At 50.4% G+C, this 20,835-nt stretch overlaps 1 protein-coding gene across 1 annotated transcript in view; it reads right to left on the bottom strand.

Annotated features, from left to right (window-relative positions):
* LOC139420135 (late secretory pathway protein AVL9 homolog) overlaps nt 1-20,835 on the bottom strand; it is a 49,363-nt gene that overhangs the window by 23,490 nt on the left and 5,038 nt on the right. Inside the window, exons 3-11 of the mRNA XM_071169897.1 lie at nt 17,728-17,816; nt 15,964-16,035; nt 15,079-15,168; nt 13,757-13,823; nt 10,606-10,646; nt 9,940-9,978; nt 8,017-8,086; nt 4,099-4,607; nt 668-802 (exon numbers count right to left, since the gene is read on the bottom strand). Of these exons, the coding sequence (XP_071025998.1) occupies nt 668-802; nt 4,099-4,607; nt 8,017-8,086; nt 9,940-9,978; nt 10,606-10,646; nt 13,757-13,823; nt 15,079-15,168; nt 15,964-16,035; nt 17,728-17,816 (1,112 nt within the window). The remainder of the gene's footprint in view (nt 1-667; nt 803-4,098; nt 4,608-8,016; nt 8,087-9,939; nt 9,979-10,605; nt 10,647-13,756; nt 13,824-15,078; nt 15,169-15,963; nt 16,036-17,727; nt 17,817-20,835) is intronic.

The raw sequence follows: 20,835 nt of genomic DNA, 5'->3' as shown, positions 1-20,835 counted from the left end.
ATTGGGAATATAGCCAGGACACTGGGGTTAACACCCCTACTCTTACGACAAGTGCTGTGGGATCTTTAGAGACCACAGAGAGTCAGGACACTCGTTTAATGTTCCATCTGAAAGAAGACACTCTACACGGGGCAATGTCCCCAATCACTGCCCTGGGGCATTGGGGTATATATATTTTTAGACCAGAGGAAAGAGTGCCTCCTACTGGCCCTCCAACACCACTTCCAGCATCTGGTCTCCCATCCAGGGACTGACCAGGACCAACCTTGCTTAGCTTCAGAAGCAAGCCAGCAGTGGGATCAAGGCTGCTGGAAAGAGGAAAGATGGAGAGATAAGGAGAGTGATAGATCGTTTGAATACATACATAAGGGATCCAGCCGGTAACGCCGCCATTTTTCAAATAATGAAAATCATCCAAAATAGCACCCTAACAGCTTCAGGGAGAGAGAGAGAGAGGAGAGATGGAGAGAAGGAGAGAGAGAGAGAGAAATAAGGAGAGAGGTAGAGATGAAGAGAAGGAGAGAGAGGAGAGACGGAGAGAGAAATAAGGAGAGTGGAGAGATGGAGAGAGAGAAGAGAAGGAGAACGAGAGAAGGAGAGAGGAGAGAGAGAAGAGATAGAGAGAGGAGAGAAGGAGAGAGAGAGAGACGGAGAGAGCAAGACTCACGTCAACGATTGCGTCACTCAGGTGCCTCTGCTGACGGAAGAGTATGTTGGTTGCCCCGGCAACAAAGCCGCGCACCGTGACATCTGACAGCAGGTGGTGCTGCTGCAAGGCCATGTAGGGCAGGCACAGGTAACCCTGGCAATGGCACACATACAGGTTAAAGGTCACTAATGTATATGTGTGTGTGTGTGTGTGTGTGTGTATAGAGTTAGATCTAGTCAGAGAGAGGACACACTCAACAGCGAGGTTACAGTAACATATGTTGTTTGTATTAGGTCAATGTTTACCATGGTGTTATGCAACCCTCTGGTGATTAAACTGACTTTTCCCTGCAGGGAGTACTGGAAAAGCAGCGCTCGCATGTGTGTGTGTGTGTGTGTGTGTGTGTGTCCTTGTAGTACTGGAAAAGCAGAGCTTGTGTGTGTGTGTGTGTGTGTGTGTGTGTGTGTGTGTGGGTGTCCTTGTAGTACTGGAAAAGCAGAGCTTGTGTGTGTGTGTGTGTGTGTGTGTGTGTGTGTGTGTGTGTGTGTGTGTGTGTGTGTGTGTGTGCATCCTTGTAGTACTGGAAAAGCAGAGCTTGCATGTGTGTGTGTGTGTGTGTGTGTGTGTGTGTGTGTGTGTGTGTGTGTGTGTGTGTGTGTGTGTGTGTGTGTGTGTGTGTGTGTGTCCTTGTAGTACTGGAAAAACTCTTCTCACCCGCTAGTCACCACACCCATGTGTGGGCGCTTTGAAAACGCAAATACCTGACCAACTGACATTTATGGTGGGGTTTACTATACATCTACATATAACAGAATAAATCTAGATATCACCCTGTAACTATAGAGGGACGATCAACCCCCCACCCTGTAACGAAAGAGGAACGATCAACCCCCCACCCTGTAACGAAAGAGGAATGATCCACCCCCACCCTGTAACTAAAGAGGAACAATCCACCCCCACCCTGTAACTAAAGAGGAACGATCCACCCCCACCCTGTAACGAAAGAGGAACGATCAACCCCCCACCCTGTAACTAAAGAGGAACGATCCACCCCCACCCTGTAACTAAAGAGGAACGATCCACCCCCACCCTGTAACTAAAGAGGAACGATCCACCCCCACCCTGTAACTACAGAGGAACGATCAACCCCCCACCCCGTAACTAAAGAGGAACGATCCACCCCCCACCCTGTAACTAAAGAGGAACGATCCACCCCCACCCTGTAACTAAAGAGGAACAAACCACCCCCACCCTGTAACTAAAGAGGAACGATCCACCCCCACCCTGTAACTACAGAGGAACGATCAACCCCCCACCCCGTAACTAAAGAGGAACGATCCACCCCCCACCCTGTAACTAAAGAGGAATGATCCACCCCCACCCTGTAACTAAAGAGGAATGATCCACCCCCACCCTGTAACTAAAGAGGAATGATCCACCCCCCACCCTGTAACTAAAGAGGAATGATCAACCCCCCACCCTGTAACTAAAGAGGAATGATCCACCCCCCACCCTGTAACTAAAGAGGAATGATCCACCCCCACCCTGTAACTAAAGAGGAACGATCCACCCCCACCCTGTAACTAAAGAGGAACGATCCACCCCCACCCTGTAACTAAAGAGGAACGATCCACCCCCACCCTGTAACTAAAGAGGAACGATCCACCCCCCACCCTGTAACTAAAGAGGAATGATCCACCCCCACCCTGTAACTAAAGAGGAATGATCAACCCCCCACCCTGTAACTAAAGAGGAATGATCCACCCCCACCCTGTAACTAAAGAGGAACGATCCACCCCCACCCTGTAACTAAAGAGGAACGATCCACCCCCACCCTGTAACTAAAGAGGAACGATCCACCCCCACCCTGTAACTAAAGAGGAACGATCCACCCCCACCCTGTAACTAAAGAGGAACGATCCACCCCCACCCTGTAACTAAAGAGGAATGATCAACCCCCCACCCTTTAACTAAAGAGGAATGATCCACCCCCACCCTGTAACTAAAGAGGAACGATCCACCCCCACCCTGTAACTAAAGAGGAACGATCCACCCCCACCCTGTAACTAAAGAGGAACGATCCACCCCCACCCTGTAACTAAAGAGGAACGATCCACCCCCACCCTGTAACTAAAGAGGAACGATCCACCCCCCACCCTGTAACTAAAGAGGAATGATCCACCCCCACCCTGTAACTAAAGAGGAACGATCCACCCCCCACCCTGTAACTAAAGAGGAACGATCCACCCCCCACCCTGTAACTAAAGAGGAACGATCCACCCCCCACCCTGTAACTAAAGAGGAATGATCCACCCCCACCCTGTAACTAAAGAGGAACGATCCACCCCCACCCTGTAACTAAAGAGGAACGATCCACCCCCACCCTGTAACTAAAGAGGAACGATCCACCCCCACCCTGTAACTAAAGAGGAACGATCCACCCCCACCCTGTAACTACAGAGGAACGATCCACCCCCACCCTGTAACTAAAGAGGAACGATCCACCCCCACCCTGTAACTACAGAGGAACGATCCACCCCCACCCTGTAACTAAAGAGGAATGATCAACCCCCCACCCTGTAACTAAAGAGGAACGATCCACCCCCACCCTGTAACTAAAGAGGAATGATCCACCCCCACCCTGTAACTAAAGAGGAACGATCCACCCCCACCCTGTAACTAAAGAGGAACGATCCACCCCCACCCTGTAACTAAAGAGGAACGATCCACCCCCACCCTGTAACTAAAGAGGAACGATCCACCCCCACCCTGTAACTAAAGAGGAACGATCCACCCCCACCCTGTAACTAAAGAGGAATGATCCACCCCCACCCTGTAACTAAAGAGGAACGATCCACCCCCCACCCTGTAACTAAAGAGGAACGATCCACCCCCCACCCTGTAACTAAAGAGGAATGATCCACCCCCACCCTGTAACTAAAGAGGAACGATCCACCCCCACCCTGTAACTAAAGAGGAACGATCCACCCCCACCCTGTAACTAAAGAGGAACAATCCACCCCCACCCTGTAACTAAAGAGGGACGATCCACCCCCACCCTGTAACTACAGAGGAATGATCAACCCCCCACCCTGTAACTAAAGAGGAATGATCCACCCCCACCCTGTAACTAAAGAGGAACAATCCACCCCCACCCTATAACTAAAGAGGAACGATCCACCCCCACCCTGTAACTAAAGAGGAATGATCAACCCCCCACCCTGTAACTAAAGAGGAACGATCCACCCCCCACCCTGTAACTAAAGAGGAACGCTAGATCAGTTGGCTGTTGCCATGGCAACATGTAGGTGAATAATTTAAAAAGCAGGTTAAGGTCTCTGTGGATTAGAAACACTGCTAGTTGATTGGTCGACAGTGAGAGAGATCTACAGACGCCGATAAATATCTTTCTAAGTGTACGCTGAAAGGATCTGTGTTGAGTTGGGTACCTTGGTGAAGATGGCGAGTGGCAGGCCATATTGATCCTCTTCCAGTCCAGACACCAAGCCCTGAGAGACGGCTCCCTGGCCTCCTGGACCTGCCGACAGGCCCCGGGGCTGCACCGTGATGGGGATACCTGTCTCCAGACCCCCTGAACCCCCCACCTCTGAGTCACTAGTCCCTTCCTCCAAAACACTGGGATCCAGTGTCTCCCAGTCGCTCTCCGAGGAGTCTGGGGAAGTCCGGGAGGGGGGCTTCAGCTGGGTGTTCTCCCTAGCTGGGGTGGAGGTCTCTGGGGAAGGCAATGTCCTCCGTGAAGCCTTCACGGTGGAGGTGGTGTGGTCCTCTCCGAAGCCCTCCTCCCCCATTAGCTCCACGGTAGCGTTGGTGACGTCAGTGACGGAAACAGAGACCAAGTCCTCTGCCCCAGACACACATTCTCCTAGTGTGATATCCTCGGAGACGCTGCTCTTTGGCCGGTAGTGGGAGGAGTCAGCCAGGCCGTGCTCTATCATACCTAGAGGAAGAAACACAGCATACATGATATCCTGACCTATAGGACTCAACATCACCTTTGACCTTCAGTATGGGGGAAGAAGAATCCAACAACATATGTACAAAAAAATCACCCATACTCGCGATATCACTCATACTCAAGATATCACCCATACTCAGGTTTCCTAGTGGTTAGAGTGTAGAGGAGGCAGGTAGCCTAGTGGTTAGAGTGTAGAGGTGGCAGGTAGCCTAGTGGTTAGAGTGTAGAGGTGGTAGGTAGCCTAGTGGTTAGAGTGTAGAGGTGGCAGGGTAGCCTAGTGGTTAGAGTGTAGAGGCGGCAGGTAGCCTAGTGGTTAGAGTGTAGAGGTGGTAGGTAGCCTAGTGGTTAGAGTGTAGAGGTGGCAGGGTAGCCTAGTGGTTAGAGTGTAGAGGCGGCAGGTAGCGTAGTGGTTAGAGTGTAGAGGTGGCAGGGTAGCCTAGTGGTTAGAGTGTAGAGGAGGCAGGGTAGCCTAGTGGTTAGAGTGTAGAGGTGGCAGGGTAGCCTAGTGGTTAGAGTGTAGAGGTGGCAGGTAGCCTAGTGGTTAGAGTGTAGAGGTGGCAGGTAGCCTAGTGGTTAGAGTGTAGAGGTGGCAGGTAGCCTAGTGGTTAGAGTGTAGAGGTGGCAGGTAGCCTAGTGGTTAGAGTGTAGAGGCGGCAAGTAGCCTAGTGGTTAGAGTGTAGAGGCGGCAGGTAGTCTAGTGGTTAGAGTGTAGAGGTGACAGGTAGCCTAGTGGTTAGAGTGTAGAGGTGGCAGGTAGCCTCGTGGTTAGAGTGTAGAGGTGGCAGGTTGCCTAGTGGTTAGAGTGTAGAGGCAGCAGGTAGCCTAGTGGTTAGAGTGTAGAGGTGGCAGGGAGCCTCGTGGTTAGAGTGTAGAGGTGGCAGGTAGCCTAGTGGTTAGAGTGTAGAGGACGCAGGTAGCCTAGTGGTTAGAGTGTAGAGGTGGCAGGTAGGCTAGTGGTTAGAGTGTAAAGGTGGCAGGTAGTCTAGTGGTTAGAGGCGGCAGGTAGCCTAGTGGTTAGAGGCGGCAGGTAGCCTAGTGGTTAGAGTGTAGGGGCGACAGGTTGCCTAGTGGTTAGAGTGTAGAGGAGGCAGGTAGCCTAGTGGTTAGAGTGTAGAGGAGGCAGGTAGCCTAGTGGTTAGAGTGTAGAGGAGGCAGGTAGTCTAGTGGTTAGAGTGTGGAGGTGGCAGGTAGCCTAGTGGTTAGAGTGTAGAGGTGGCAGGTAGCCTAGTGGTTAGAGTGTAGAGGAGGCAGGTAGCCTAGTGGTTAGAGTGTAGAGGCGGCAGGTAGTCTAGTGGTTAGAGTGTAGAGGTGGTAGGTAGCCTAGTGGTTAGAGTGTAGAGGTGGCAGGTTGCCTAGTGGTTAGAGTGTAGAGGCAGCAGGTAGCCTAGTGGTTAGAGTGTAGAGGCGGCAGGTAGCCTAGTGGTTAGAGTGTAGAGGTGGCAGGTAGCCTAGTGGTTAGAGTGTAGAGGTGGCAGGTAGCCTAGTGGTTAGAGTGTAGAGGAGGCAGGTAGCCTAGTGGTTAGAGTGTAGGGACGGCAGGTAGCCTAGTGGTTAGAGTGTAGAGGAGGCAGGTAGTCTAGTGGTTAGAGTGTAGAGTGTAGAGGAGGCAGGTAGTCTAGTGGTTAGAGTGTAGAGGAGGCAGGTAGTCTAGTGGTTAGAGTGTAGAGGTGACAGGTAGCCTAGTGGTTAGAGTGTAGAGGTGGCAGGTAGCCTAGTGGTTAGAGTGTAGAGGTGGCAGGTAGCCTAGTGGTTAGAGTGTAGAGGTGGCAGGTAGCCTAGTGGTTAGAGTGTAGAGGGGGCAGGTAGCCTGGTGGTTAGAGTGTAGAGGTGGCAGGTAGCCTAGTGGTTAGAGTGTAGAGGTGGCAGGTAGCCTAGTGGTTAGAGTGTAGAGGTGGCAGGTAGCCTAGTGGTTAGAGTGTAGAGGAGGCAGGGTAGCCTAGTGGTTAGAGTGTAGAGGAGGCAGGGTAGCCTAGTGGTTAGAGTGTAGAGGTGGCAGGTAGCCTAGTGGTTAGAGTGTGGAGGAGGCAGGTAGTCTAGTGGTTAGAGTGTGGAGGAGGCAGGTAGTCTAGTGGTTAGAGTTTTTTTTATTTTTTTTTATTTTTTATTTTACCTTTATTTAACCAGGCAAGTCAGTTAAGAACAAATTCTTATTTTCAATGACGGCCTGGGAACAGTGGGTTAACTGCCTGTTCAGGGGCAGAACGACAGATTTGTACCTTGTCAGCTCGGGGGTTTGAACTCGCAACCTTCCGGTTACTAGTCCAACGCTCTAACCACTAGGCTACCCTGCCGCCCCAGAGTGTAGAGGAGGCAGGTAGCCTAGTGGTTAGAGTGTAGAGGAGGCAGGTAGTCTAGTGGTTAGAGTGTAGAGGAGGCAGGTAGTCTAGTGGTTAGAGTGTAGAGGTGACAGGTAGCCTAGTGGTTAGAGTGTAGAGGTGGCAGGTAGCCTAGTGGTTAGAGTGTAGAGGTGGCAGGTAGCCTAGTGGTTAGAGTGTAGAGGTGGCAGGTAGCCTAGTGGTTAGAGTGTAGAGGTGGCAGGTAGCCTAGTGGTTAGAGTGGAGGGGAGGCAGGTAGCCTAGTGGTTAGAGTGTAGAGGTGGCAGGTAGCCTAGTGGTTAGAGTGTAGAGGTGGCAGGTAGCCTAGTGGTTAGAGTGTTGGACCAGAAACTGAAAGGTTGCTAGATCGGATCCCCAAGAGGCGGCAGGTAGTTAGAGGCGGCAGGTAGCCTAGTGGTTAGAGGCGGCAGGTAGCCTAGTGGTTAGAGGCGGCAGGTAGCCTAGTGGTTAGAGTGTAGGGGCGACAGGTTGCCTAGTGGTTAGAGTGTAGAGGAGGCAGGTAGCCTAGTGGTTAGAGTGTAGAGGTGGCAGGTAGCCTAGTGGTTAGAGTGTGGAGGTGGCAGGTAGCCTAGTGGTTAGAGTGTAGAGGTGGCAGGTAGCCTAGTGGTTAGAGTGTAGAGGTGGCAGGTAGCCTAGTGGTTAGAGTGTAGAGGTGGCAGGTAGCCTAGTGGTTAGAGTGTAGAGGTGGCAGGTAGCCTAGTGGTTAGAGTGGAGGGGAGGCAGGTAGCCTAGTGGTTAGAGTGTAGAGGTGGCAGGTAGCCTAGTGGTTAGAGTGTAGAGGTGGCAGGTAGCCTAGTGGTTAGAGTGTTGGACCAGAAACTGAAAGGTTGCTAGATCGGATCCCCGAGCTGACAAGGTAAACTTGTTGTTCTGTCCCTGAACAAGGCAGTTAACCCACTGTTACCCGGTGTAGGCCGTCATTGTAAATAAGAATTTGTTCTTAACTGACTTGCCTAGTTAAATAAAGGTTAAATTAAATAAATGTTTAAAAACTACTGTATATAGGGAATAGGGTGCCATTTGAGGCACACAAGTGACTGGTGGACTCTTCTCACCTGGGAACAGAGACAGTACGGTCATCAGAGCTCCTACTAGCCTGTTGACTGGAGACACGTAGAACAGGACCTGAGAGGGGGGGGGGGGGGGGGGGGGACGACGACATACACAGAGTCATCTATGGGGAGATAAAACATCTCCAGGGAACTTATGCTCGTTCAGTCCCTCTTGGGGTAGTGTGTTTTATATATATATATACAGTGCCTTGCGAAAGTATTTGGCCCCCTTGAACTTTGCGACATTTTGCCACATTTCAGGCTTCAAACATAAAGATATAAAACTGTATTTTTTTTGTGAAGAATCAACAACAAGTGGGACACAATCATGAAGTGGAATGACATTTATTGGATATTTCAAACTTTTTTAACAAATCAATAACTGAAAAATTGGGCGTGCAAAATTATTCAGCCCCTTTACTTTCAGTGCAGCAAACTCTCTCCAGAAGTTCAGTGAGGATCTCTGAATGATCCAATGTTGACCTAAATGACTAATGATGATAAATACAATCCACCTGTGTGTAATCAAGTCTCCGTATAAATGCACCTGCACTGTGATAGTCTCAGAGGTCCGTTAAAAGCGCAGAGAGCATCATGAAGAACAAGGAACACACCAGGCAGGTCCGAGATACTGTTGTGAAGAAGTTTAAAGCCGGATTTGGATACAAAAAGATTTCCCAAGCTTTAAACATCCCAAGGAGCACTGTGCAAGCGATAATATTGAAATGGAAGGAGTATCAGACCACTGCAAATCTACCAAGACCTGGCCGTCCCTCTAAACTTTCAGCTCATACAAGGAGAAGACTGATCAGAGATGCAGCCAAGAGGCCCATGATCACTCTGGATGAACTGCAGAGATCTACAGCTGAGGTGGGAGACTCTGTCCATAGGACAACAATCAGTCGTATATTGCACAAATCTGGCCTTTATGGAAGAGTGGCAAGAAGAAAGCCATTTCTTAAAGATATCCATAAAAAGTGTTGTTTAAAGTTTGCCACAAGCCACCTGGGAGACACACCAAACATGTGGAAGAAGGTGCTCTGGTCAGATGAAACCAAAATTGAACTTTTTGGCAACAATGCAAAACGTTATGTTTGGCGTAAAAGCAACACAGCTGAACACACCATCCCCACTGTCAAACATGGTGGTGGCAGCATCATGGTTTGGGCCTGCTTTTCTTCAGCAGGGACAGGGAAGATGGTTAAAATTGATGGGAAGATGGATGGAGCCAAATACAGGACCATTCTGGAAGAAAACCTGATGGAGTCTGCAAAAGACCTGAGACTGGGACGGAGATTTGTCTTCCAACAAGACAATGATCCAAAACATAAAGCAAAATCTACAATGGAATGGTTCAAAAATAAACATATCCAGGTGTTAGAATGGCCAAGTCAAAGTCCAGACCTGAATCCAATCGAGAATCTGTGGAAAGAACTGAAAACTGCTGTTCACAAATGCTCTCCATCCAACCTCACTGAGCTCGAGCTGTTTTGCAAGGAGGAATGGGAAAAAATGTCAGTCTCTCGATGTGCAAAACTGATAGAGACATACCCCAAGCGACTTACAGCTGTAATCGCAGCAAAAGGTGGCGCTACAAAGTATTAACTTAAGGGGGCTGAATAATTTTGCACGCCCAATTTTTCAGTTTTTGATTTGTTAAAAAAGTTTGAAATATCCAATAAATGTCGTTCCACTTCATGATTGTGTCCCACTTGTTGTTGATTCTTCACAAAAAAATACAGTTTTATATCTTTATGTTTGAAGCCTGAAATGTGGCAAAAGGTCGCAAAGTTCAAGGGGACCGAATACTTTCGCAAGGCACTGTATATACGATGACTGACGACGTGCTCTCTTGCTGTGAGGTCACTGTGTGTGGTACATGTCATTGGGTTGTGATATGCTGTTGGTGCTAAATCACGTGTTCACCTTCTTCTCCAGCAGAATCAGTTTGAAGAGGATCAGAACCTGAGAGAGGAGAGAGAGAGAGAGAGAGAGAGAGAGAGAGAGAGAGAGAGAGAGAGAGAGAAGGGGAGAGAGAGAGAAGGGGAGAGTTAAAGGAAGCAGGTTAATTCAAGCACAACAATTAAACTACAGTCTTTGGCAGATGTTTCCAGGAGGATTTCCCAAATGGCACCCTACTCCGTTTATAGTGCACTACTTTAAGACCAGATCCCACAGGGAACTGGGCTACTGCTCGTCAGGCTACGGTTCTCTGGGCTACGGTTCTCTGGGCTACGGTTCTTCAGGCTACAAGTTCACTGGGCTACGGTTCTCTGGGCTACGGTTCTCTGGGCTACAGTTCTCTGGGCTACAGTTCTCTGGGCTACAGTTCTCTGGGCTACAGATCTCTGGGCTACAGTTCTCTGGGCTACAGTTCTCTGGGCTACAGTTCTCTGGGCTACAGTTCTCTGGGCTACAGATCTCTGGGCTACAGATCTCTGGGCTACAGATCTCTGGGCTACAGATCTCTGGGCTATGGTTCTCTGGGGCTCTGGTCAAAAGTAGTGCACTATATAGGGAATAGGGTGCCATTTGGGACTCATCTTAAACCTTTACAAGTCATCTGCTTGCCTCAAAACACATGAAATGTACCTTGTGTCGAAAGTGCAGTATTAAATCTCTTGGTGACATACCTGTCGGGAGAGAATGTGAAGAATGTGAAATTTGCCTCAAGGAGGACATTTCTATCACACGTGTGAATATGTGTCCCAAATTACACCCCCATTCCCTATAGAGGGTAATACTTTTGACCAGAGCTCCATGGGCCCTACATAGGAAATAGGGAGCCATTTTGGATGCCAGCTGAGTGCTCAACGTCATGAGAGAAGACCCCTCCCCCCCTTGAAAAGATGCACCCTGTTTCTGTAAGCTGGGTTTATCACCATAACAAGTGGCTCAATAGTCACATGTGACAGACATATTTCTGCAGCTAATCTAGGACATGTTAGAGGTCTACAACAATAGACACCTGATCACCCCACAGATGACCAGGGCCTATAGCCTAACGCAGGGCCTAAAGCCTAAAGCAGGGCCTAAAGCAGGGCCTAAAGCCTAAAGCAGGGTCTAAAGCAGGGCCTAAAGCCTAAAGCAGGGTCTAAAGCCTAAAGCAGGGCCTAAAGCAGGGCCTAAAGCAGGGCCTAAAGCCTAACACAGGTCCTAAAGCCTAAAGCAGGGCCTAAAACAGGGCCTAAAGCCTAAAGCAGGGCCTAAAGCAGGGTCTAAAGAAGGGTCTAGAAGCAGGGCCTAAAGCCTAAAGAGGGCCTAAAGCAGGGTCTAAAGCAGGGCCTAAAGCCTAAAGCAGGGCCTAAAGCAGGGCCTAAAGCCTAAAGCAGGGCCTAAAGCAGGGCCTAAAGCCTAAAGTAGGGCCTAAAGCCTAAAGCATGGCCTAAAGCAGGGCCTAAAGCCTAAAGCAGGGCCTAAAGCAGGGCCTAAAGCCTAAAGCAGGGCCTAAAGCCTAAAGCAGGGCCTAAAGCAGTGTCTAACGCAGGGTCTATAGCAGGGCACTATGAAGGGTCTATAGCAGGGCACTATGAAGGGTCTATAGCAGGGCACTATGAAGGGTCTATAGCAGGGCACTATGAAGGGTCTATAGCAGCGCACTATGAAGGGTCTATAGCAGGGCACTATGAAGGGTCTATAGCAGGGCACTATGAAGGGTCTATAGCAGGGCACTATGACGGGTCTATAGCAGTGCACTATGAAGGGTCTATAGCAGGGCACTATGAAGGGTCTATAGCAGGGCACTATGAAGGGTCTATAGCAGGGCACTATGAAGGGTATATAGCAGGGCACTATGAAGGGTCTATAGCAGGGCACTATGACGGGTCTATAGCAGGGCACTATGAAGGGTCTATAGCAGGGCACTATGAAGGGTCTATAGCAGGGCACTATGAAGGGTCTATAGCAGGGCACTATGAAGGGTCTATAGCAGGGCACTATGAAGGACACTATGAATGGTCTATAGCAGGGCACTATGAAGGGTCTATAGCAGGGCACTATGAAGGGTCTATAGCAGGGCACTATGACGGGTCTATAGCAGTGCACTATGAAGGGTCTATAGCAGGGCACTATGAAGGGTCTATAGCAGGGCACTATGAAGGGTCTATAGCAGGGCACTATGAAGGGTCTATAGCAGGGCACTATGAAGGGTCTATAGCAGGGCACTATGAAGGGTCTATAGCAGGGCACTATGACGGGTCTATAGCAGGGCACTATGAAGGGTCTATAGCAGGGCACTATGAAGGGTCTATAGCAGGGCACTATGAAGGGTCTATAGCAGGGCACTATGAAGGGTCTATAGCAGGGCACTATGAAGGACACTATGAAGGGTCTATAGCAGGGCACTATGAAGGGTCTATAGCAGGGCACTATGAAGGGTCTATAGCAGGGCACTATGAAGGGTCTATAGCAGGGCACTATGAAGGGTCTATAGCAGGACACTATGAAGGGTCTATAGCAGGGCACAATGAAGGGTCTATAGCAGGGCACTATGAAGGGCACTATGGAGGGTCTATAGCAGGGCACTATGACGGGCACTATGAAGGGCACTATGAAGGGCACTATGAAGGGTCTATAGCAGGGCACTATGAAGGGCACTATGAAGGGTCTATAGCAGGGCACTATGACGGGTCTATAGCAGGGCACAATGAAGGGTCTATAGAAGGGCACTATGAAGGGTCTATAGCAGGGCACTATGAAGGGTCTATAGCAGGGCACTATGACGGGCACTATGAAGGGCACTATGAAGGGCACTATGAAGGGTCTATAGCAGGGCACTATGAAGGGTCTATAGCAGGGCACTATGAAGGACACTATGAATGGTCTATAGCAGGGCACTATGAAGGGTCTATAGCAGGGCACTATGAAGGGTCTATAGCAGGGCACTATGACGGGTCTATAGCAGTGCACTATGAAGGGTCTATAGCAGGGCACTATGAAGGGTCTATAGCAGGGCACTATGAAGGGTCTATAGCAGGGCACTATGAAGGGTCTATAGCAGGGCACTATGAAGGGTCTATAGCAGGGCACTATGACGGGTCTATAGCAGGGCACTATGAAGGGTCTATAGCAGGGCACTATGAAGGGTCTATAGCAGGGCACTATGAAGGGTCTATAGCAGGGCACTATGAAGGGTCTATAGCAGGGCACTATGAAGGACACTATGAAGGGTCTATAGCAGGGCACTATGAAGGGTCTATAGCAGGGCACTATGAAGGGTCTATAGCAGGGCACTATGAAGGGTCTATAGCAGGGCACTATGAAGGGTCTATAGCAGGACACTATGAAGGGTCTATAGCAGGGCACAATGAAGGGTCTATAGCAGGGCACTATGAAGGGCACTATGGAGGGTCTATAGCAGGGCACTATGACGGGCACTATGAAGGGCACTATGAAGGGCACTATGAAGGGTCTATAGCAGGGCACTATGAAGGGCACTATGAAGGGTCTATAGCAGGGCACTATGACGGGTCTATAGCAGGGCACAATGAAGGGTCTATAGAAGGGCACTATGAAGGGTCTATAGCAGGGCACTATGACGGGCACTATGAAGGGCACTATGAAGGGCACTATGAAGGGTCTATAGCAGGGCACTATGAAGGGTCTATAGCAGGGCACTATGACGGGTCTATAGCAGGGCACTATGAAGGGTCTATAGCAGGGCACTATGAAGGGTCTATAGCAGGGCACTATGAAGGGAATGGGGTGCCATTTGAAGCCAGGGAGAATAGCAGAACAGTTTTACCCAGGAACACTTGGGATCCCTCTAGAGCTGTCCCTCTCAGAGAGCTGTTCATGTGTTCATACAACTCCTACAGATGGGGAGAAAGAGAGAGAGAGAAAGAGGGGGGAGAAAGAGAGAAGGGGGGTAAAGAGAGAAAGAGGGGGGAGAGAGAAGGGGGGTAGAGAGAGAAAGAGGGGGGAGAGAGAGAGGAGGGGTAGAGAGAGAAAGAGGGGGGAGAGAGCGAGGAAGGGTAGAGAGAGAAAGAGGGGGGAGAGAGCGAGGAGGGGTAGAGAGAGAAAGAGGGGGGAGAGAGCGAGGAGCGGTAGAGAGAGAAAGAGGGGGGAGAAAGAGAGGAGGGGTAGAGAGAGAAAGAGGGGGGAGAAAGAGAGGAGGGGTAGAGAGAGAAAGAGGGGGGAGAAAGAGAGGAGGGGTAGAGAGAGAAAGAGGGGGGAGAGAGCGAGGAGGGGTAGAGAGAGAAAGAGGGGGGAGGAAGAGAGGAGGGGTAGAGAGAGAAAGAGGAGGGGTAGAGAGAGGAGGGGTAGATAGAGAAAGAGGAGGGGTAGAGAGAGGAGGGGTAGAGAGAGAAAGAGGGGGGAGAAAGAGGAGGGGTAGAGAGAGAAAGAGGAGGGGTAGAGAGAGGAGGGGTAGAGAGAGAAAGAGGGGGGAGAAAGAGGAGGGGTAGAGAGAGAAAGAGGAGGGGTAGAGAGAGGAGGGGTAGAGAGAGGAGGGGTAGAGAGAGAAAGAGGGGGGAGAAAGAGAGGAGGGGTAGAGAGAGGAGGGGTAGAGAGAGAAAGATGGGGGAGAGAGAGATGAGGGATATAGAGAAAGAGGGGGGAGGAAGAGAGGAGGGGTAGAGAGAGAAAGAGGAGGGGTAGAGAGAGGAGGGGTAGATAGAGAAAGAGGAGGGGTAGAGAGAGGAGGGGTAGAGAGAGAAAGAGGGGGGAGAAAGAGGAGGGGTAGAGAGAGAAAGAGGAGGGGTAGAGAGAGAAAGAGGGGGGAGAAAGAGGAGGGGTAGAGAGAGAAAGAGGAGGGGTAGAGAGAGGTGGGGTAGAGAGAGAAAGAGGAGGGGTAGAGAGAGGAGGGGTAGAGAGAGGAGGGGTAGAGAGAGAAAGAGGGGGGAGAAAGAGAGGAGGGGTAGAGAGAGGAGGGGTAGAGAGAGAAAGATGGGGGAGAGAGAGATGAGGGATATAGAGAAAGAGGGGGGAGAGAGAGAGGAGGGGTAAGACAAGGTTCTGAGTTCAATGTTCCACAAACGCGTGAGGTCACACATCATGGAATAAAGTGATTAAAGACTTGGTGATTAAACATCTGACTGTGAAAGAGAGCTGACTGGAAACACTCACCTTCAATATCGAAATCTGTGAGAAGTCTTTCTCCTCAAAGTAGGCGTGTGTGATGAGCTGCAGTTTAGCTTGGAGGAGACCGTACAGAGGCTGGGGAAGAAGGACATCATTGACTCAGTGAAGGGTCCTCACCAGGCGTCTATAATTCAAACTGAATAATGGCTGATTTCACCAATGTGCAACTTCACTGAGCTATATTTAATTTTGATTCCAGGAGGAGGCTGTCCACTGACCCAGGGGTCACAGAGGGCCGGGGGCCTACGGACAGAGAGGAGGCTGTCCACTGACCCAGGGGGTCATAGTGGGCTGGGGGTCGTAGGGACAGAGAGGAGGCTGTCCACTGACCCATGGGTCATCGGGGGCATACGGACAGAGAGGAGGCTGTCCACTGATCCAGGGGTCATAGAGGGCCGGGGGCCTACGGGCAGAGAGGAGGCTGTCCACTGACCCAGGGGTCATCAGGGGCGTACGGACAGAGAGGAGGCTGTCCACTGACCCAGGGGTCATAGAGGGCTGGGGGTCGTAGGGACAGAGAGGAGGCTGTCCACTGACCCAGGGGTCATAGAGGGCTGGGGGTCGTAGGGACAGAGAGGAGGCTGTCCACTGACCCAGGGGTCATAGAGGGCTGGGGGTCGTAGGGACAGAGAGGAGGCTGTCCACTGACCCAGGGGTCATCGGGGGCGTATGGACAGAGAGGAGGCTGTCCACTGACCCAGGGGTCACTGTGTGACTTTTCATAGAGCGATCCCCACCCCTCTCTCCCTCTTTGTCACATCAGGACACTCACCACTCGACTGAGGACACACACACACACAGACACTCACCACTCGACTGAGGACACACACACACACACACACACACACACACACACACACAGACACTCACCACTTGACTGAGGACACACACACTCTTCTGGACCGTCTCCCTGGTGACGTCAGCCAGACGGACCTTCAGGGACTGAAAAAGAAAAATAACAAAACACTGATGACAGGAAACAGACAGGAAACAGACAGGAAACAGTCAGGAAACAGTCAGGAAACAAACAGGAAACAGTCAGGAAACAGTCAGGAAACAGTCAGGAAACAGTCAGGAAACATAACCACCGAGAAATGAGTAGAGACTCTACTCTGTCGACCAGCTGGTAGAGAGACTCTACTCTGTCGACCAGCTGGTAGAGAGACTCCACTCTGTAGACCAGCTGGTAGAGAGACTCCACTCTGTCGACCAGCTGGTAGAGAGACTCTACTCTGTAGACCAGCTGGTAGAGAGACTCTACTCTGTAGACCAGCTGGTGTAGAGACTCCACTCTGTAGACCAGCTGGTAGAGAGACTCTACTCTGTAGACCAGCTGGTAGAGAGACTCCACTCTGTAGACCAGCTGGTAGAGAGACTCTACTCTGTAGACCAGCTGGTAGAGAGACTCTACTCTGTAGACCAGCTGGTAGAGAGACTCTACTCTGTAGACCAGCTGGTAGAGAGACTCTACTCTGTAGACCAGCTGGTAGAGAGACTCTACTCTGTAGACCAGCTGGTAGAGAGACTCTACTCTGTAGACCATCTGGTGTAGAGACTCTACTCTGTAGACCATCTGGTGTAGAGACTCTACTCTGTCGACCAGCTGGTAGAGAGACTCCACTCTGTAGACCAGCTGGTAGAGAGACTCTACTCTGTAGACCAGCTGGTAGAGAGACTCTACTCTGTAGACCAGCTGGTAGAGAGACTCTACTCTGTCGACCAGCTGGTAGAGAGACTCTACTCTGTAGACCAGCTGGTGTAGAGACTCCACTCTGTAGACCAGCTGGTAGAGAGACTCCACTCTGTAGACCAGCTGGTAGAGAGACTCTACTCTGTAGACCAGCTGGTAGAGAGACTCTACTCTGTAGACCAGCTGGTAGAGAGACTCTACTCTGTAGACCAGCTGGTGTAGAGACTCTACTCTGTAGACCAGCTGGTGTAGAGACTCTACTCTGTAGACCAGCTGGTGTAGAGACTCTACTCTGTCGACCAGCTGGTAGAGAGACTCTACTCTGTCGACCAGCTGGTAGAGAGACTCTACTCTGTCGACCAGCTGGTAGAGAGACTCTACTCTGTCGACCAGCTGGTAGAGAGACTCTACTCTGTCGACCAGCTGGTAGAGACTCTACTCTGTAGTACAGTGGTCCTCTGTAGACCAGCTGGTAGAAACTCTACTCTGTAGACCAGCTGGTGTAGAGACTCTACTCTGTCAACCAGCTGGTAGAGAGACTCCACTCTGTAGACCAGCTGGTAGAGAGACTCTACTCTGTAGACCAGCTGGTAGAGAGACTCTACTCTGTAGACCAGCTGGTAGAGAGACTCTACTCTGTAGACCAGCTGGTGTAGAGACTCTACTCTGTCAACCAGCTGGTGGAGAGACTCCACTCTGTAGACCAGCTGGTAGAGAGACTCCACTCTGTAGACCAGCTGGTAGAGAGACTCTACTCTGTAGACCAGCTGGTAGAGAGACTCTACTCTGTAGACCAGCTGGTAGAGAGACTCTACTCTGTAGACCAGCTGGTAGAGAGACTCTACTCTGTAGACCAGCTGGTGTAGAGACTCTACTCTGTAGACCAGCTGGTGTAGAGACTCTACTCTGTAGACCAGCTGGTAAAGACATGAGGGGGAACCAACCTTAGCTTCTATTTGGCGATAGCAGGAGACTCCGTACACACACTTCACATCTGCTCCAGCGAGAGGAGGGAGGTGGAAGAACACGGTGTCTGAGAAACAACAAAACAACAAATCACATCATTAGCCGCTATTTTCCAGGAATGGTCCACCTGCAATAACATGCAGTTGTTTTCACCAATGCACTGCCTGTAAGTCGCTCCAGATAAGAGAGTTATACAACTCTCTCTGATCTCAGATCTGTCGTAACGTGGTCCTTAGTTAATTAGCCAACAAAAAAACTAAACAAAGAACGGAAACAGCAATTTCAGCACTAGCAAATTAATTACACATTAAGAAGTGAGAATCTGTTGTTTGTAGCGACCGAAAGACGACTCTGAAAATCACCTTGTTATCTTCCCTCTGTTGTTGTACTCAGCACCAAAACATCGTTAGCCTCACAGACCGGTATATAATTACTGTCAAATGTTTGAAAATCACATCCTCCATAAACTGATGGGATGGAAGGAGGAGCACGTGATTCCAAACAGTGGCAGTTATTATTACGGCTACATAAGGCTACATAAGGTTACATAAGGCTGCATAAGGCTACATGAGGCTACATAAGGCTACATAAGACTACATAAGACTACATGTGGATGTATACGAGGATCTGTGGAAATGTCAGTCAATTAGATCAGAGAATCTGGGGTTCTGACTTGGATCAGGAGGCCAGTGGCCATGACGACGGTAAGAGACGGAGTGTTTTTTTTCTAATGTTGCTAAGGCATCCTCCCTCTCAGAGCTAGGACTCGTCTCCGTGACTGTAACCAAGGACCCGTCTCCGTGATTGTAACCAAGGACCCGTCTCCGTGACTGTAACCAAGGACCCGTCTCCGTGACTGTAACCAAGGACCCGTCTGCGTGACTGCAACCAAGGACCCGTCTCCGTGACTACAACCAAGGACCCGTCTCCATGACTACAACCAAGGACCCGTCTCCGTGACTGCAACCAAGGACCCGCCTCCGTGACTGTAACCAACGACCCGTCTCCGTGACTGTAACCAAGGACCCGTCTCCGTGACTGCAACCAAGGACCCGCCTCCGTGACTGCAACCAAGGACCCGTCTCCGTGACTGTAACCAAGGACCCGTCTCCGTGATTGCAACCAAGGACCCGTCTCCGTGACTGTAACCAAGGACCCGTCTCCGTGACTGTAACCAAGGACCCGTCTCCGTGACTGTAACCAAGGACCCGTCTCCGTGACTGTAACCAAGGACCCGTCTCCGTGACTGTAACCAAGGACCCGTCTCCGTGACTGTAACCAAGGACCCGTCTCTGTGACTGCAACCAAGGCCAGAGACTGGTCGGGGCAGACAGACTGGACGGCACAGTCCAGCTAGCTCTGGTCCAGGGCGTTACTCGCGGCTCACTGACCCTGAGCCTTTAGCGTCAGCAAGCAGCATGTAACACCCTGGACCAGAGCAACAGCACAGCCAAAGGACACATGAAGAGCCACACAGCTGTAGTCTACTAGCTTCCTCTCCTCAGCAGCACGATGCACTGCCCTGCTCTACTCCAATAATCTGTGCCATCCCATGCATGAGTCTGTCTCATGTTGCCCGTTGCTCCTGTAGCCCGACTGCACTGCAGTGAATCACTCCCTAATCAAAATGTACTGCGTCGGTGAGGTTAATGCACCCGGCCAACAAGCAGCCAGTGAATCACTCCCAGACGACACTACAGGGCCTACAGTGTAAAACATGGACTAGGTGAGGACTTGTACAGTTCCAGAGATGATTTCAAATCTGGTTTTACACATACCGTGCAGTTAAACTAATCATTTTTACTAATACAGATGTAGAACACAGACTTCATATCTATAATATTGTTCAGCTTTCTTATCTTACTAGGCCTATCCGTTATATATCCTTGAAAGAGGATGTGTTGCAAAATATTACTGTGAATCGAGTCCACTCCCTCCGTCTGTACTGCTTAACGACAGCACCGGGTCAAGTAGCAGACCAAAAGGAAAAATCAGATCACATGATGAGTGAGTGCTGACTGGCTAACGGCCCGGCCTGTTGGCCTCAGTGACATCATGAACAACAGAAGGAGGCTTGCCAAGATGGAGGGCCTCAAGGCAACATTACCCTGCAGAACAACAACAGTCACACGCTGCACCACAGCTAGTCTATATGACCTAACTAGCTTTAAAAAAATATATATATATCTCATTTCCAACATGACTTCCTGATGATTTCACATACTAACATGAGCACTGCAGTAGCCCAGTTCGGCTAAGCCAAACATGATGACAAAGCTGTTCATTTTTTAATTTTAAAAATTGTATTATTATTTTTTACCCCCTTTTCGTGGTTTCCAATTGTTAGTAGTTACTATCTTGTCTCATCGCTACAACTCCTAAACGGGCTCGGGAGAGACGAAGGTTGAAAGTCATGCGTCCTCCGATACACAACCCAACCAAGCCGCACTGCTTCTTAACACAGCGCGCCTCCAACCCGGAAGCCAGCCGCACCAATGTGTCGGAGGAAACACCGTACCCTAGCGACCTGGTCAGCGTGCACTGCGCCCGGCCCGCCACAGGAGTCGCTGGTGCGCGATGAGACAAGGATATCCCTACTGGCCAAACCCTCCCTAACCCGGACGACGCTAGGCCAATTGTGCGTCGCCCCACGGACCTTCCGGTCGCGGCCGGCTGCGACAGCGCCTGGGCGCAAACCCAGAGTCTCTGGTGGCACAGCGAGCGCTGCGATGCAGTGCCCTAGACCACTGCGCCATCCGGGAGGCCCTAAAGCTGTCCATTTTAAGGTAATGAGGACTCATCATCAGCAGATTTATTTGACACTTATTTTAGCAGGTAAGACGCAATAACAGAGTCTCAAACGGGGTGAAGACGGCGGGGCTAAATGTGACAGTAGAATCATTTTTAAACTGTCAGGAGCGGTGTAGTAACACAGGAAGGAGAGGTTGAAAGATGGAAAGACAAAAAGAGGAAGTATCTGGTTGTGTCCCAAATTGCACCCTATGGGCGCTGGTCAAAAGGTAGTGCACTATAAAAGGAAGTGTGCCATTTGGTTTTTATGTAAAGGTCAGGGGGTCAGGGTGTTA

The sequence above is a fragment of the Oncorhynchus clarkii genome, chromosome 11 (assembly GCF_045791955.1).
Source record: "Oncorhynchus clarkii lewisi isolate Uvic-CL-2024 chromosome 11, UVic_Ocla_1.0, whole genome shotgun sequence".
In the NCBI taxonomy this organism is placed as follows: domain Eukaryota; kingdom Metazoa; phylum Chordata; class Actinopteri; order Salmoniformes; family Salmonidae; genus Oncorhynchus; species Oncorhynchus clarkii.
The sequence above is the reverse complement of the archived record's forward strand: the minus strand, read 5'-3'. Positions and strand labels throughout refer to the sequence as shown.